The sequence below is a fragment of the Aricia agestis genome, chromosome 13 (assembly GCF_905147365.1).
Source record: "Aricia agestis chromosome 13, ilAriAges1.1, whole genome shotgun sequence".
NCBI lineage: Eukaryota > Metazoa > Arthropoda > Insecta > Lepidoptera > Lycaenidae > Aricia > Aricia agestis.
The window spans coordinates 5,600,294-5,619,453 of record NC_056418.1 but is presented as its reverse complement, the minus strand read 5'-3'; the positions used below and the strand labels follow the sequence as shown (position 1 = coordinate 5,619,453).

The 19,160-nt window shown below is 40.8% G+C and overlaps 1 protein-coding gene across 1 annotated transcript in view; it reads right to left on the bottom strand.

Annotated features, from left to right (window-relative positions):
• Positions 1 to 2,115: 2,115 nt before the first annotated feature.
• LOC121732987 (tripartite motif-containing protein 2-like) overlaps positions 2,116 to 19,160 on the bottom strand; it is a 31,044-nt gene continuing 13,999 nt past the window's right edge. The window contains exons 2-12 of the mRNA XM_042123048.1: positions 18,133 to 18,242; positions 13,054 to 13,691; positions 8,314 to 8,554; positions 7,066 to 7,228; positions 6,092 to 6,268; positions 5,485 to 5,588; positions 5,027 to 5,112; positions 4,398 to 4,556; positions 3,851 to 3,983; positions 3,364 to 3,612; positions 2,116 to 2,614 (exon numbers count right to left, since the gene is read on the bottom strand). Coding sequence (XP_041978982.1) covers positions 3,365 to 3,612; positions 3,851 to 3,983; positions 4,398 to 4,556; positions 5,027 to 5,112; positions 5,485 to 5,588; positions 6,092 to 6,268; positions 7,066 to 7,228; positions 8,314 to 8,554; positions 13,054 to 13,691; positions 18,133 to 18,242 — 2,059 coding nt within the window. The 3' untranslated portion in view covers positions 2,116 to 2,614; position 3,364. The remainder of the gene's footprint in view (positions 2,615 to 3,363; positions 3,613 to 3,850; positions 3,984 to 4,397; positions 4,557 to 5,026; positions 5,113 to 5,484; positions 5,589 to 6,091; positions 6,269 to 7,065; positions 7,229 to 8,313; positions 8,555 to 13,053; positions 13,692 to 18,132; positions 18,243 to 19,160) is intronic.

The window sequence follows — 19,160 nt, the reverse complement described above, 5'->3', positions numbered from 1 at the left end:
AAATCGTTGATATGTCACTCGTTCTTCGTAATAATGAAAGAGAAAGCATGATATTTTGACAAGACGACTATCAATAACCCATTGGCGCAAATGACCTTAAGATATAGGCCGCGCAAAACTTTAATATCGTTCGTCGAAAGTGAAGGGCACATTTGGCGCATACGTACAATATCTACCAATAAGGTGTCACTATCTGATCGCAATCTACCAATAACGACCCGTCTTATCACTGATCTACCAATAGCGTGCCCCGTTTTCTCTTCGCCCTACCAAAGAGATTTAAAAATCGAACAGCGCATTTATGACGATGTTTTAGTTGTGCGCAACCTATACTAAAATGATTTAAGCGTGACAGATAAGTGAGAAATATATGTCATATCTTTTGAAATACCTATAATAATTATATTCGAGGCGGATTTGATGTTTATTTAAATATAAGAGATCGTTTTATAATTATGTATCTTTAAATTTATTATCATTTTTAGAGATTCTTATTCTTGGTAGCTTTTAAAACCACGCAGTAAACGACTTACTAATAGAAAAGAATACAATAGCGGTACAGTTTTTTGTCCTTTTCATTCAAGCAACATTTGTGTCTTATCAGACAAGGACAAGAAATTGTATAGCGTATGCCGTATGGTGTGCATTACATGAGTTAAGATGTTATTATTATTGATATTGCTATTTTGCCATATTACCATAAGTCATAACATTAAAAATAATATGCCATAAAATAAACTACTTACGTGGTTTTATAAGTACTTATTAGATATATTTGATAGGCAATTAGATAACTCGAGTTCTCTTCTTATAGTTCCGCCCGCGGAACTTTATAATACTCTTATTTATATTATGTTATTTGAGAGAAATATTAGTAATTGTATTTTAATGTATTACGTACTTGGAGGTGGGCTTTTTTAACAGTCACTTATTCAAACTGCAAACAGTATTATTGTTTTAATAATAAACGCCAGTTATACAATATTGTCGTGACTTCAAAGTTATTCTTCGCGCACTAAAAGTATTTTTTCCATAATTTTGAATATAAATGAGCGCTTTAAAGGGCCAATAAAATAATATATTATGATCGTTTGAAAGCCTCAATTTCTTAGTTTAATGATATAATGAAAGTACAGTCTCTATTAAAACTGAGATTTTGAATTTTACTGACTTTTTTTAACGAACTACAATAACATTGTCATGATTTGACTGTACTTACAGCTACACTATTCAAACATCTACGTACTAGCACGATGATATATTGTCGTTAACAACTAGCGTTTAATTATGATACGCGAACTTGTATAGTTGTGCAAAAATATCTAGACGTTAGGCACATACACTTCATAAATCATATTACTTTACTAGTGTGACGTTAGCTATTTATTTCATGTAATTCACAAAAAGTAACTATATGCGTAGCTGAAAACTGCAATGATCAGCTAGCTTCACTCTGTTCGAGTTATATCTCTTATTATTTTACAGTGAGAAGAGTTTGCTACGTTTTGCCAATAGTTACCGATGCGTAGCTAACTTCAGTTGAATTACTGTAATAATCAGCTAAATTCACTCTAATATTTGATGCACTTCATATCACTTGACTAGAGCGAAGTTAGTGATTTGTCAAACGTAATTTGTAATGTAGCTCACTTCACTTGATTCAACAAACATCTAACTTCACTCTGGTACGACGACATACAACTATTTAAGTCGTTGTTTTCATTTATTCGAGTAACATTAGTGATATTAACAATATATTAAGTAAATTCCTTTCAGCCTTAACAATCTTGCACCGCATGTTATGTTTCCATCGCAGGAAAGTCATTCAGAATCTACAATTTCAAGCACATATTATAGTCGGAACAGTTTCAGAAGCCCATTTATATATTTTTGATTTTTTAAAATGATAATACATTTTCATCAACTGTTTCCCTAATAATGCAATTTTCTTTAGAGTAATTTTATAAAGTGATATTATTTTTATTTTTTATGATACCATTGTGAAATCTACTAACATCTTTAAGTACTAACTCACATTTTGCAAATAAAGAAATTGAAATTGAAAGTGTAAGTCACAAAATAAGACCAAAAAAAACAACTAGCTCATCATTAAATTTGAACTTTTAGAGAAGGATTAGCACAGAAGATAAAGATAATATGAAGACATAATAACCTCATGTGGGTTATTATGTCTTCATTCAGGGTTAATACTGTTCCGACTACAACACAATGTAACCCTTATTAAATATCGTTGAATTTTTAGTGACGTCTTAACTTACACTTAAGCTCGTATATTGTCGGTGGTGGCTTTCGATATCGATACATCGATAAAATGTCACATCCCTCGCAGTTAGCCGTTAATCAAAATCAGTTCTTATACGTCGAATAACCGACGTCGAAATAAAAATATAAAAAACAATACAACTAAATAAACTTAAACCAAATAAATACTGTAAGTACTACGTTCTTACGCTCGGCACGAGCTATGGCCAACTCTCACCGACTTCCAAAAAGAGGCGGTTATCATTCTTCAGTTATTTTGGACTAGCATGCAGTTCGATCGCGTTCCGCTATATGACTTCAATGGGTGACTCAAACTTGTGACGCGGCGCTCCTGAAAATTATAGAAAAAAAAATTGAGTTCTAACGCACGATCTAAGAAATGTGAAAATTTTTTCAATACTGCAGCTTTGTTTGGATAAAATATATGAGTGCAATTAGTGATTACAATGAAGCCATTTAAATGTCTATTCACAATTATATATCGCCAAAAATAGATATGCAACAGGTGGACAGTTACGTACTTAAGCTATCAATATAAGTGTAACATTTCCAATGTGGAAATAAATACCTTTTTAAAACTTTGCGTGACAACTGTTTGACACTGTCATGAAATGTACAGTGACTCACCTCACCAGTAAGTGTGCAGGCGCAGGCAGTCGCCGGCGAGGTCCGCCATGAGCACGCGGCGACGCGGCAGCAGCGCCACGCCGGCGACGCGGCGGAGGCGGCGCTCCGCTAGCTCCGCCCCCGCCGCGTCATGTTATGTACAGTGACTCACCTCACCAGTTCGTGTGCAGGCGCAGGCAGTCGCCGGCGAGGTCCGCCATGAGCACGCGGTGACGCGGCAGCAGCGCCACGCCGGCGACGCGGCGGAGGCGGCGCTCCCCTAGCTCCGCCCCCGCCGCGTCATGTCATGTACAGTAACTCACCTCACCAGTACGTGTGCAGGCACAGGCAGTCGCCGGCGAGGTCCGCCATGAGCACGCGGCGACGCGGCAGCAGCGCCACGCCGGCGACGCGGCGGAGGCGGCGCTCCGCTAGCTCCGCCCCCGCCGCGTCATATTATGTAGAGTGACTCACCTCACCAGTACGTATGCAGGCGCAGGCAGTCACCGGCGAGGTCCGCCATGAGAACGCGGCGGCGCGGCAGCAGCGCCACGCCGGCGACGCGGCGGGGGCGGCGCTCCGCTAGCTCCGCCCCTGCCAGCGTCTCGCCGGACCCCACGTCGAGTGTCACGAGCGCGGGCCGGCCGCGGATCGCCCGCGCGCAGACTACTATGGCCCCGCCCTCTGACTCCTCGACGGCGATGCCCCCGTAACCGCCACGCCCTGAAATTCATATTTTTACAATTTCAAATTTCTTTATGGGTATATAATATTAACTATTTCTATTTGTAACATTAAAAAAAATTGTCGCGTTAAGAATGAATTTCAACGCCACGCCACGACTTTCTCAAAAATTTTTTTAGAATTGAAGTGGATTACTACTAACCATTTGCAAAGATGCACTTGTGCTATAATATGATCGACTCAGAACTTCAAATATTATTTTGGAATACAAAAGTACCTTTAGGCACGGGCGCCATAGTTTTTTGCAGATTTCCCTCCGCGTCGAACACTCTCACAGCCACGTCTGCTACTATCACTAAGTCGTCAGTCAGCGCCAACCCCCCGACTAATCCCAGGTCTCCGCTGCCGATCTGTAATTAATAAAAATTTTTTACAAAGGATGATTTTCGATATTTCATTTGCCGCTAGAATGCAGACCGGAAGCGCCGCCTGGTAGACTAATCTTTTAAAAACTGTCAATAACAAAATTCCGTCATTTTCCCACGGAATCAGGCGGAACTCTGTGGCAATGGTCTTTCATCTATTGTAGTCCAACAGCTGTCATGCCACGAATTAAAAATTCTCATCATTATGAACAAACCTAAGGGCGCGTTCTTTTCGCGCGTTTCTGTGCGCGCGGGTTCAGCTTCCATGTTTTCCCAAAGGCTACAGCAGAAAACGCGCCGTAATGTTGTAAATAGAAACGGATGCGCGGACACGCATGCACGCAGTTTTTGTGACGCTCTCGGCCTTTGCAGAGACAGACAGAGACGGACGTATCGTACCTCTCGCTCGAGCTCGCCCCGCTCGTCGAACAGGAACACGCAGCGCGCGGCGTTGTCGGCGACGGCGATGCGGCGCGTCGCCGGGTGCGCCGCCACACACACGGGCTCGCACAGCCGCTCGCACCGCAGCGTGCGCAATGTGCAGCCCTCTGACGTCATCTACGGGTATTATAAGCTTTTTAGGTTCATTAATACTTTTTAATCGTATTAATAAACTATAAAAACATATTAGTATTCTAATTAGAGTTTGAGAGGAAAATTACGAGAGCCGGCGTAGTACAAAACGTACTTTTGTTCGTATGAAAAATAATATGCTTTATTGATTACTATTTCTGTATCACACTTTAATAATTTGGCACCGTGATAAGGTTGTATACACACACGCCGCGGCGGCGGCGGCGCCGGCCATTCTTTACCGCGGCGGCGAAAAACGCTACCGCGGCGGTGAAAGACGCTGCCGCTGCGGCGCCGTGTGTAAACACGCAAATAATATTAACATTAGAGTATTATAATAATAATAATATACAGTGTGGACTATTTATTAATTTATTTATGAGAATTTTTAAGAAGGGTAACTCCAATTACATTAACTTAAGCTTAAAGATACAAAATACAATATGAGTGCGTACCTCAGTGAGCGTCCTCGTCCGCCAATTGACGACGACCACGCCCTCTGACGTCACCGCGATGCCCGTACAGCTGCGACCCGCCAGACCTGAAAACATTATGTTATAGTATGTTATAATATGTTAGTGAGGTTTAGCGATAAATTAATAATAAATGTAGGTCAAGCTGGAAGGACTGTGAAAATCTTTTATAGATTTTTACAGTCCTTCCTTCATGAGACAATAAAGAAATTACTTATTTTGAGGTTAGTTTACATGTTTAATTATTACAGAAATGTTTGTTAATTTAGTCTGAGATTTCTCAGAGACTTTTCTTTTTGTACTAGACGTAGAATAACTGATCTTGTAAGGCTATTTTATAATATAAAACAATTGCTTACTTGATTATCATACAATTATTAATATTGAACTTATTTTAGATTTTAAATTTGAATGCAGCACCGAAGGGTAAGCTTTTTCACCTTCATTAACGATATGTGTTTTGAACGTGAACGTCTCATCATCCAACACCTTGACTCGCGAGTTGCCCGCGTCCAGCACGTAGATCTCCTTCCTCTTTGGACACCTGAAATGCCATGAATTATGTTGTTAGAACAATATCTGGAAGAAAGTTGCTGAAACAATCTTCTTTTACGGTTTCCTTTGGAAGTATCATAGCGCCTTGTAACTTTAAGCATTTTCTGTATGAAATTTATAAAGAAATTAACACATATAAAGAAATTAACACTCCGTCGTGAGTCGTGACCACAACGCATAGTAAACATTTCAAGCCAAGGCCTTACAAAATACTATCCCTGGATACGAGAGGTGATTAAAAAATAACAGAAAAGGTCACGTAGTGGCTGATGAGCACGATTTTGGTTTTGGGCATATCCATACTAATATTATAGAGGCGAAATTGTGTCTGTCTATCTGTAACCTCTTCACACCCAAACCGCTGAACCCATTTTGCTGAAAGGTATGGAGATAATTTGAGTCCCGAGAAAGAATTTCATCCCAAAAAAACTTTCATCTCAAAAAAAATTACGGTTCATCTAGTTTTTATATATTATGGTTATGTCAAATTACCTAGCAAGCGCTACTGGTTGGCTCAGCTGCTCCTTGCCAGTGCCGCGCGAGCCCCACAGCAGCAGCGGCGCGGCGGCGGGCAAAACGCGCGCGCGCAGCGGCGAGTCGCGCACGCCGCGAGCGAACACCAGCACGCGCACGCACAACGCGCCCGCACACCACGGCCGCATCGATATCCTGAAAATTAACTTTTAATTTTATCTACGTATATAGGTACACACGTTGCGTTCTAAGTTTTTTTTTATGAAATACGGGGGCAAACGAGCAAACGGGTCACCTGATGGAAAGCAACTTCCGACGCCCATGGACACTCGCAGCATCAGAAGAGCTGCAAGTGCGCTGCCGGCCTTTTAGGGGTAATAGGGGAGGGTAGGGAAGGGAAAAGGGTAGGAAACAGGGGATTGAGCCTCCGGTAAACTCACTCACTCTGCGAAACACAGCGGAAGCGCTGTTTCACGCCGGTTTTCTGTGAGGACGTGATATTTCTCCTGTCGAGCCGGCCCATTCGTACCGAAGCATGGCTCTCCCACGTCAGTTGCCTTTATAAGCGCAACACCGCGTTGAAAACCGCTTTCCGGGCAGGTTATGGCAGGTGACAATCAATGGCATTGGTTACTTTTTTGACATTCAGTCCTTGCGACTTTGCTGGAGGATAAATTGACATCCTTTTTGTTGCGGATCCCAAGATCCTCGGGTTCCCCAGAAATCATATCAAAGTATTTTATTTCGTTAGTATCTGACGCTTCCGACGATTCTCATGAACACATTCCTACTAAAGCATAGTATAGGATTTCTGCCTATGATCGACATCATTTTGGCCAATTCCGGTTACCTCACCTGTATGTCCCCGTGTCTAGGTTTATCACAGTATGGAATACCACTCCTCGTCAGTTCTCACCTGTACAGCCCAGTGTCCAGGTCTGTCTCAGTCCTCACCTGTACAGCCCAGTGTCCATATTTGTCTCAGTCCTCACCTGTACAGCCCCGTATCCAGGTCAGTCACAGTACACGGCAGCGGCGCGTCGTCGAGCGTCGCGGCGGCGGTGACGGGGTCGCCGCCCGTGCTGCGCGCTTCACCATGGTAGTCCACCGTGCGTAACACCACTACCACTTCCAAGCCGGTAACGCAGCCCGACTCTGGAAAGACAGAAAGGTTTAGTTATTGTATGGGAAAATATTATTTTATTATGGGAAAACACCTCCGTGGTCTAGTGGTATAGAGCGCGGCTCTTGACTCGGAGGTCGTGGGTTCGATTCCCGCGTTGGAAACATGTTATTTCCAAGTTTGGTTTGGACAATGCAGGCTGATCACCTGATTGTCTGACAAGTAAGATGATCCATGCGTCGGATGGGCATGTAAAAAGTCGGTCCTGCGCCTGATCTCTCGCCGGTCGTGTCGGTCTTCCGTCCTACTGGGTTATGAGAGTAAAGGAATAGAGAGTGCTCTTGTGTACTGCGCACACACATGGGCACTATAAAATTTATACGTGGGAGAGCCATGCTTCGGCACGAATGGGCCGGCTCGACCGGATAAATACCACGTTCTCACAGAAAACCGGCGTGAAACAGCGCTTGCGCTGTGTTTCGCCGAGTGAGTGAGTTTACCGGAGGCCCAATCCCCTAACCCCTGCCCTATTCCCTTCCCTACCCTCAACTATTCCCTTCCCTTCCCTACCCTCCCCTATTACCCTATTCCCTCTTAAAAGGCCGGCAACGCACTTGCAGCTCTTCTGATGCTGCGAGTGTCCATGGGCGACGGAAGTTGCTTTCCATCAGGTGACCCGTTTGCTCATTTGCCCCCTTATTTCATAAAAAAAAAAAAAAATTACTCCTGCGTAGCTGGCCTGGTTTCAATGAAACTGGCCAACGTCACCGTAACCGGTGTGGGAGCTATTATATATATTATGGGAAATAATTTAAAACCCTCACTAATTAAAAGATTCATAGTTTTTACAGACTTTTTAAAAGTTAAAAGTTTCTTGGTAGGCAAGGACAGATTTTTGTGTAGCTACGTCTGTATACACAGCAGCGTCGAAAGCTGGTCCTTATTTAGAGGAAATACCTAGTCACGATAGAAGGAGAGGTGAAAGGGATTCAGATGCCGACCTTGTGTAAGACTACGATAGGAATTTAATTTTGAAAATGCCACGCGCCATAATACACAGTGCCTAATGCTTATCTTTTTATCGCTAAAGGAAAACGATGTCTATAAACCAACTCACCCAACTGCAGCGTGCACAGTCCAGGGAAGGTGGTGCTGGTCCGAACCCTGCCCAACTCCGCTAGCGCTTCAGCGAACCTCTGCTGCGCATCATTATGGGCGAAGTCCACAGCCAGGAAGGCATTCTCTCTGGGTTCCGCTAATGCTGCTGCGTCACCAAGTCTCGCGCCCAAGGCTGCTGCTCGGCTGGACACCTCTCGCACTTCGACCTGCTGCTGAAGACCGGAGCATTCTGCTTCCACCTGGAAAAGATAAATAGGAATTTAGGGAACGTTCAGTTATATACTGAATCACAGATGTTGCCCGTTTCGTTGCGCTAAAATTCGTGTAGGTATCGCGTGAGATCTTACGAGTATCTGAAGTCCAAACAGCGAATTCAATCACAAAACTTCATTTTATGAAATGAAAAACTTGGATGAAAGTCTTGTATCGCTATTTTTATTATAGTACTCAAATAAGGTTTGAAGAGCTATACATTTTTCTGGGATAAAGATAACAAATATTTTTCGTTATTCAAGTTATCTTCAAACTAAACTTCTACAAATCGGTTTCGCGTGAATAGGCAACGTGCATTTAAAATATTACTATGGATCTGTACCTGTATGTAACCGTGAATGAGTGTTGGACGTAAATAGCTAGTAAGACAATTATGTCTCAATTGTGAACACGTTGAGGTAGGTCTGAAAACTTGTAAGGTTTGACATTATATTTTATCCATAAAGACGATATATAAAAAGAAAAGTGAAAGGCAAAGGGTAAGAGGAAAATCAAGTGAAAAATATATATTTACTAGCTGTTGCCCGCGACTTCGTCCGCGTGGACTTCAGTTTATAGCGCGCGATATCAACAAAATTGGTATCAATAGCTTTTATAAAAAAAATCCTGGTACCCCTTAAATCAAAACAGCTGTGCAGTGTGCAGATATTTGATTTTTTAAAATTAAACTTTATATTTTATGCCAAATTTTAAAGCTTATTTAGCCCCCAATTACACAACTTTACCCATAAACTATTTATCATTGATAGGTTTAAGATGGTTTAAGGTTACGTCACTGTATATAATATAAAGAACTGAACCGAAATGTATGTTGATACCACCTCGTATAGAAAGATGTTGGGCAAGCGTTAGCGATGTAAGAGACGCACGGCGCCATCTAGTATGAATTTTTGGAACTAACTTAATTTGAACAAATTTTCGTATTTTCACCCCTTACAACCCTTTTTTCCAGTAAAAAAGTAGCCTATGTCCTTTCTCAGGCTTTAGACTATCTGTATACAAAATTTCATTACAATCGGTTCGGTAGTTTTGGCGTGAAAGCGAGACAGACAGACAGACAGACAGACAGAGATACTTTCGCATTTATAATATTAGTATAGATTAAGAGATCCTCTTTAGGGAATAGTTTATACGCACTTTAATGGTTTTCCAAAATTAGTTTTAGTTTAGTAGTTTCAAGTAGAAATAGATACAAGTTACAACTATACCGTGAAAAAAATATTTTTTATACTGAAATATGGTCAATAAAACTAACATTTTATAATTAATTTAGCATAAAATGAGAAGCATAATCGTGTTAGAATAAGCTGATGCAACTCAAGTGTTCACGTCAATAGCATTATGATTCAAGGACGGCTTGGATCAGCGATCTATAGATCAGAATTCAGATTAGTTTGATCTATGATAGCTTTATAATAAACTTATGGAATTATTAGTATTTCTATACTAATAATATACAGAGGTAATGTTTGTATGTTTACATTGATTCGCACACAATACTACTAAATCGGTCTTGATTGAGCTGAGAAATAGAGTTGGCGATGGGAAAGAAATTTCTATGGCAGTAAAATGTACAGTTCCCACAAGATATTTTACGTGTACAGAATAGATCAGTAGCGGCATTAGGGGACGACGACGACGCTGGGCGACTGCCCAGGGCGCCGGATAATGGTCACAGCACACATATCAACTCGGAAAGGGATCGTCACCGTATCGCCTTCGCCTCGCCATCAACCAGGCGTCAACCGTTGTATGCACGTATTACCAAAGCGTATCAGTAGCGCATGTATGTCAACTCCGCTACGGCTAGGCGACGCCTCGCTTACGGCTCGCCGACGCTGTTGCCTTCCGAGGCGAGGCGATTACGTTACGGTTCCGCTTAGTGTGCGTTGCAGTAGGGAGTTTCATACAAACAATATTGAACGGCTCGAGGCGATACGGCGCCGATCCCTTTCCGAGTTGATTGATATGTGTGCTGTGAACTGAACCCTGGACGGCGAAGAAATCTCACCCAGGGCGCTGGTAGTGTTAAAACCGGCACTGGATTACTTGTACTAATATGTATTCTGTGACTGCCGACTGGAGCAGATAATATTACTATTGTGATAATAATAATAGTCAACAATCCACACATGTTCTATAATTTGAAGTTTTCTCACAAAGTTTATTCGTAGATTTAACGAGTGTAATTGAACCTTTAGTTTAATTTAACGTTTAATTTTATAACATTGAATCATAATATAACGGTAGACTTCCTGCGCACCTTCCTTGTCTTATAAATATTATGTTCCCAAATATAGTACGAGCGATGGACGTATTCAAGCAGTTATATCTAATTGACCTCTATAACAATCAATAAAGAAAAATAATAACTCTAAACTATTATGGTATCATAATATATGATAGTGTAGACCGTAGAGTATTTATTTAAAGTTATTGCATACCTTTTATCGAAGGGTTTTGAGCGCGGTGAACGAATCAAGGAATTCCGTAACGAAAATAAACCTAACACATCGTCTAATGTATTTTCAGTTCGGCAGGCCGGCACGTTGTTTGTGTGCGTGCGACTAGGAGTATGCGTTAGACTAGATATTGCTATGCAATGGCTTTACCGCGGCAGTCTCCGAGTGCCACACGTATTTTTTCTATTTTGTCTATAAGTATCACGAAATAAACGATTGGACAAACTTCAAATAATGGTTATTCCTACCTATACCTATATCTAGACATCGGATTATATATGCACTATCAAAGTGCCGAAATATGCATGCAAATATGCACGAAAAAATGGCCAAAATATGCACAATCAAAAGACGCTTAATATTATAAAAATGTATTATTTTTGGAAGAGTTTTCCGGTGTTGCTCATAATAAATGCGCCAATTATCATAATTCCATTAAATCCAGGACTTTTTTCGTCTTTCCGATTACAATCTTGGTACCCATGGAAGTTCATTACCCACTTTATTCAATTTTTTTCAAATGTGGCAAACTACAAAAAAAAAACATTTTATTTCTAGAAAGATATTGTACTTCGGGTATATTGCGGATGTCTTTGAACAAGGGTGGGCTAAATATTTGAAGTATTTTTATCTATCATACCTCTGTTTTTTGGCCTCAGTGTATATTATGATAGCTAGTTTGGAAACTACGAGGGCATAATATGGCCGAAATATGCACTATCAACGAAAAAATGCCAATATATGCACTATCGCCTAATAAGCCCCATTATATGCATTTGCATACGCAAGTATGCAAATGCATATAATCCGATGTTTACGGCTATATCTAAAAGCTTAGTTCTTCTACGCTCGATAGGTACCTACTTTAAGAGTTTCAGTCTTTATAGTTTTGAGCTTTAAGCTTTATTGGCATTATAAAGTTTAAAGCTAATTAGAGTCCAGGTCCCACAATTATTACTAATAGGAAGCTTAGTGTACAATTAATTAAATACGGTACATTTTAATGAATTTCCTTTACAAATTGGTGTACCACAAGGTCTGGTCGCACGGAGTAACTGTACATTATTGGGTCGCGTATGTGGGAACTTGCCACAGTAATGGAATTTCCGGACACATCCATCATTTTCTCGGCTTTTGACTAAAGTATAACGTAATAAAGAAATAAAGATACTAGCTGTCCCGGCAAACGTTTCTTTGCCATATAAAGTATTTCACCAGTATTATTTTATTGAAGTGACTAAATAAGTATGTCACCATGGCAACGTCCATCGCTATCCCGTCGCACAACGCCGTTAGTCGAGTTGTAATAATTTACTATTATTTATTCAACAAATGCACCTATCAATATAAAAAGAAGCCAGTAGCCGATTCTCAGACCCACTGAATATGCATATAAAATTTGGTTAAAATCAGTAAAGCCGTTTCGGAGGAGTACGTGCGGCCTAACATTGTGACACGAGAAGTGTAACGATTTTTGACAACATCTACCTTCAACGCTTAGGATGATTTTGTTACGACTTACGACGAGCCTTATTTTAACAAAACTGATATTGTGCTCCATAATATGCCCCTAGTATATTTATAGACATATTATAATATGACTGCAGATGATGCATATTTAAAAACACTATCCGAAAATTCATTACAAGATATACAGGATGTAACAAAACTAAGTGATAATACTATGTGTACGTACGTGTTCCTTGTACAGAGTTCACTGTAAAAGTTTTTATCACTTTTGTACGGGCAAGGGCCCGAGCGTCACGAGTTTCCCCATACAAAGGTGTTTTTTTTTTGTCTTTCAGCGCTGCTACTTTCACAGTGAACTCTCTACAAGGAACACGTACACACCCTAAAGTATTATCACTTAGTTTTGTTACATCCTGTAGACATTAGTTTAGAACCGGTGGGTAAAACTAACGTTTAAGAACTTAAACCTTTCTACTGTACTCGTGACATATACCGGATATCTGATGGTGATGGGTCAGCAACCATGTACTTACTTTAGATTTCTCAGCGTCGATTAGCTTCAGTTGCTCTTCCAATAACTTTCTCTTGTGGCTGGCGGCGGCCGCGGCGGCGGATTTGAGTTCGCTGTGTCGCTTGTCTATCGCCGCTTTTAGCTCGGAGAAGTGTCTATCTATTGCCTCGTCCGCAGCCGTCGCCGCCGCTTCGAGCCTTCTCAACTCGTTGGCCACCGCTTCCCTCGCTGATCCCAGCTTACTTAAACACTCGTTGGCTCTATACAGGAGTATCTCCGACATTCTCTTCAAAGCTATCGAGAAGGGAACGACTGTGTGGTCGCAGGGGGTGTCGCTGTGGGGGCCGTCGGCGCAGTGCCGGCAGAAGACGCAGTCGCACGTCTCGCAGAAGAGGAGTTCTCGACCGGGGTGGGAGCTACACTGCGGTATCACCTCCCTTCGCTGCCTCGCCATCAGATCTAGGAGTTGGTTGACGAGAAACGAGGGAGGGAGTGCCTGGACGCCGCCTCGAGGTATGGTGATGAGTTCTCTGCATATGGGACATCTAAAGCTCCCCGCGTCTCGGGTCTGGGAGGCAGCTATTCGGGTGAGACAGTGCAGGCAGACTGTGTGGGAGCAGGGCAGCAGCTTTGGCGTGTGCTCTCCCCCGTCGTACGTACCTGAAACAAGACTATAATGACTTCCTCGTTACAATGGACCTACTTTCGAAAGGAAAACGCGCGTAAAATATAATGGCCGCTAGAATCACCTACGGTTTAACACCTTCCGTATCACATGAAAACGTCGCTCCCGATTTAGAACGTATTTTCAAAACGACCGACAGGAAACATAATCAATTGATCAATCTAAAGTAGATTTTTGAATATCAAAAGTTTTTTCATTTCATACTATCAAAAGTAATTAAAAGTGAAAGTTACAGTAATAATCGGGCTATTAGTTTCTAATACAATTTCTTTATCGTTATAATTTACATTATTACCAACATAAATAATAATAAAAGTGAAATTTTGATTTGTGGCTATGTTTCTGTATTATTTTCAATTACAACAAACGGAGATAGATAGAGATCAAGTCCGTGACTTTCTTTTCCGACTTTAAGCGCATGGTACCCAGTTTATGAGCTTTTGACGGGAGTTTATTCATTCCATAGCGTGTTAGGCATCCATTACACGCTCATGCAAGCGACAGTCAATTCCGTCAATCATGAATTATGTTTAACTGATGGTGACTGATGGACTGACGAATGGTATTAGATGGTCACTCAATTCTCTTCAGTTTTATGTCAGTCAAAGCCAAAATTTTCAAAGGTTTCTAATTATTTTCCTATTTTGTCAGATGTGACAACACTCACTCAAAATTCGTGACTGATGGTTGCATGAAGCAAAGATCAAGATATCCAGATTTTCGTCAATCAACTTCATGCAACCGTCTGTCACGCTCTTACACGGTTGGTTATCCATCAGTTACAGCCATGACTGTGGTAAAACTGACAGCAAAACCTACCGTGTATCCAGCCTTAGATTGTCCAAGCGATAAAGCTGTAGTATAGAATAGATAAACTCTGTCTTAGAAACTATATATTTAACATTTTAAACTTTCGCGTTGCATCATAATTAAACTTTTTAATCGGGACTTAACGCGACTTATTTAAGGAGTAATGCTACTACGAGTACATACTTTTTCTCGACGTTTCGGCCGTGTTGCAACGGCCGTGGTCACGAGGGGACTGCAAGCTGAAGCAAACGCAAACGAAGACGTCGAGCTCCTGCAGTCCCCTCGTGACCACGGCCGTTGCAACACGGCCGAAACGTCGAGAAAAAGTATGTACTCGTAGTAGCATTACTACTTAAATAAGTCGCGTTAAGAGGATACACCAGGGGCGAGAGAAATTGAAAATAGGTATTTGAAAATGTATTGCTGTCTCACCAATCTCAAGTCTCCCACCGCAGAGCGCGATAAAGACAACACGACAAAAGTTCTAATAAAAGAACAGAAAATCTTCGATTCGTTGTCCGCTGATTCCTTCTCCAAAACTTAACCGATTTAAGTATTTTTTTTCATTAAGAATTAAAGCAAGGCTTGAGCTGTGTTCCTATGTTTTATTTTTTTTGTATATTTTAGTCAGTTTTGTTTTCTAGGTGTTTGAACACAGAGGAAAATCTGGCCATTTTTTTGGGTTTTTGGACGTTCTTATCTTTTTTATTAATAAAATTATGAAAAAAAAGAAAACATAGGGACATGCTAATAGTGGCCATAGATATTCAGGAAAAAAATCATAACTCTACCGGCATTATCCAGGGAGGAAACAGGGGACAACGTTTGTATGGAAAAACGGCGGTGTGGAATCCTCTTAAGTCCCGATTAAAAAGTTTAAACTATATATTTCTTTTTAGCTATTTAATTATTTATTTATTAGTATTATGACGTCCGCAACTCAATTGCATCAAGTATCGTTTATCGCGCCGGAACCGAATATTGTACCGGGATAAAAGCACCTTAGGGAACATACCCATACTACGTGACCCATTTAGGGGGGGGGGAGGGGGGTCTTCAAAATACTACGCTCGGTCACGAGAGGGGGGAGGGGGTCTAGAGTTTTGTCACGTAGTCAATTTCGCCGAGAGAAACGTCATCCGAAAAAATTTTTTTCGCCATTTAATACTTGACACTGGCATTTATAATATCTAGTCACATCTTAGTATCTCCATACCAACTTTTAGCAAAATTTTTACGCTCTAGGAACATAGGGGTTCCAAAAAATGAAATTGCTTTACCTCAAAACTTTGGGAAACCCTAAAATATCCCACACAACTATTTAAAAGGGACAAATAGAAAGCTTTTGTGACACATCCGTGTCTAATGATCGCCTGGGTTATTTCAATCCCAGTGTGCACTATCTATAGAAATACTTCTAAGCTTGGTGCAGTATCTTTAACGCTTTGAATAGGCTATAATCAAAAGTTATCCAGATTATCTAAATATACTAATATTATAATTGGGAAGAGTTTGTTTGAACGCGCTAATCTCAGGAACTACTGGTCCAACAAGAAATAGAGGAAAGTGTGGAAAAAACGGGAGAAATTATTTAAAATGGCTTATTTGAACGCGCTAATCTCAGGAACTACTGGTCCGATTTGAAAAATTCTTTCAGTGTTACATAGCCTACTAATCGAGAAAGGCTATGTTTTATTACGCTAAGACTAATAGGAGCGAAGAAATAGAGGGAATTGTTGTAAAAACGGGGGAAGTTATTTGAAAGGGCTTATTTGAACGTACTGGAGCAATTTTTATGTTATTTGGCGCACACGAAGAATAGGCCACGTGAAAGGACATAGGTTTCTTTTTTTGCGGAAAAATTTACGGTTTCCGTGACATTCCTAAATTACGCGGGCGAAGCCGCGCGGAACATCTAGTAATATTATAAAATCGAAAGTGTGTCTGTCTGTCTGTTACCTCTTCACGCATTTTTAAATTAAAGCTTATAGGACATAACTCTATAAGAATAAAAGGTGTGACCTACATATTAAAAATAGACGGATCATCATACCTAGCCTATTGGCTAGGTTAAAGCTCTATTTTAAATTTTAAATAGCCAAAATGCCAATGAAATAACCTAAATTCTAGGGAGTTTTAGCCACTAATCCATGACATTTACTTACACAATAATATAATACTTTTAGAAACAAATAAGGTAACCCAAGCTACATGACATCTAATGTGTTGAATCGTTAAAATCCACTTTATACATTATCTTTCTGCACTACCTGATATCGCGTCTATCTTTTGAACAATAAAATTAGAAATAGTTATAATAGCTACAAATTCAGCAACTTTTTATTCATGTTTTTTTTATGAAATAAGGGGGCTAACGAGCAAACGGGTCACTTGATGGAAAGCAACTTTCGTCGCCCATGGACACTCACTGCATCAGAAGAGCTGCAGGTGCATTGCCGGCCTTTTAAGAGGTAATAGGGTAATAGGGGAGGGTAGGGATGGGAAGGGAAGGGAAAAGGGTAGGGGATTGGGCCTCCGTTAAACTCACTCACTCGGCGAAACACAGCGCAAGCGCTGTTTCACGCCGGTTTTCTGTGAGAACGTGGTATTTCTCAGGTCGAGCCGGCCCATTCGTGCCGAAGCATGGCTCTCCCACGTCATGTCTGAGATAAACTACTAGTGTAGTTTATCTCAGACGGTCAGTCGACTAATCACATACCTACGATTTACGAAGATAGCGTAGTTTTTTGCGTCTGTGTGCATCGCGCGTGTGAAATGCAGGCGCTATCTCTGGTTTTTTTTGTATAAGGGTATGAATTAGTAGTCGGTAGAGCTAATAAAGACCAAAAATACTGTCACACAATTAGAGTGCTTTCACAGCAATTTTAATGAACCAATTAGACCTGCATATTCCAGGCAATTAACAGGTATGTGTGGGTCAAAAAGTATGCTTATCTCCACTAACGATTCGTCAGTTAGCGCAGTACTACATTTTTTTATGATTTTACTGTAACTTGTTAAGCCTAAGAGCACGGCACGACGTCGTACGGCGTCGTACGGTGCCGTACGGCGCCGTATCGGAAGCGCGTCGTAAAAAACCACGGCACGGCGCCGTACGGCGTCGTACGACGTCGAGCCGTAGAAACTCATGTAGAAATTCAAGATGAGTTTCTTCGGCACGACGTCGTACGACGCCGTACGGCGCCGTGCCGTGGTTTTTTACGACGCGCGTACGACACGGCGCCGTACGGCACCGTACGACGCCGTACGACGTCGTGCCGTGTTTTTGTGTCCCGGCCCTAAGTTGATTGCAGTGATAAATCCTTTCCAATATTTAAAAGATTAATCATTTCCGAGTTATTATGTATTTCAATAGAATTAGATACTAGAAATATCTTTCTAGAGCCTGTGCCAGTGGTTTTAAGAATGTTCCATTCAATATTCAATTACTGTGATTTTTTAAGGTACAATCCAATTTCACCTGAACAGCGTAGAGCTGTGGGTGTGTGAATTTGTGTGTGGAGTATGTACAAGCGTATGCAGTGTGTGTGGAGTGTGTACGCGTGCGTGCGCTGTGTACGTGTGTGTGTGTGCGTGCATACTAACACAAGCAGGTGCCGCACGTGAGGAAGCTCTCGTTGAAGTCCTCGTAGTTGATGGAGACGGTCTCGACGAGCGTGGAGCTCATGCTCGCCATGCCGACGCCCAGCCGCGACCTGGACAGATATGGTGGTTAGTGCTCTAACAGTGAAAACATAATTGAATCGTACGAAACAAAAGATAATGGAACAGAATAGTATGAAACAGAATAGAATGGAACATAAGAGAATGGAACAGAACACAGTGGAAAATACATATAATAGGCTAGAAACTAGAAAGTAAAAATAATAAGTTTTGTCTGTTTATGCCGGATTGATTGTCGGAAAAATGCTAAAATATTACTTATCAATTCATAGGCATCATCCTTCTTATTTATTAACCCATACTAGTGAGAAAGTTTGTCTGTTACTCCCTAACGCTGAAATCGCTGACTTCAAACTTAAGAGTCCCGGAAAAGGACATAATAGATATGATAGTGTAGTGTGTTATGATTCTCGGTAATATGCAATTACCGAGAATAGGCATGATGACTATTTTTTTTTTTCTTATCGGTAATTGAAAGACACTTAAAAAATAGAAACATCGCTGAAAGAATGACTCTAATAGCTTAAAAGTTCACCAAGTTATGACAATTCAAATATCTCATAAAAAAGACCTGCCCGAAACGCTCCACACAAAGTAGGTACTACGAAAGTATGACGTCACTCTTTCGTAGTTTGTACGCATCGGGAGAGAACTTTGTTCGACAGGTATATTAAATATTGCGTTTATGAAAGTGGTTTCATAACAAAAGTTGCTTTTAATTGAATAAGTTATCGAATGGTATACAAATATTAAGAAATTTAATTGAAAAAAAAATCGACTTGAATATCCAAATTTGAAGGCGCATAGCAAAAAAAATACAAATGCTATCAAGCTGAAATTTTGGGAACACTTATTTTTTACCGTGATTTCTTCATTTTATTAACAAAATTCGCTAATCTTTGACCTTGTCATCACCCCTATTATAACACACACTACAATAGTTTTTATCT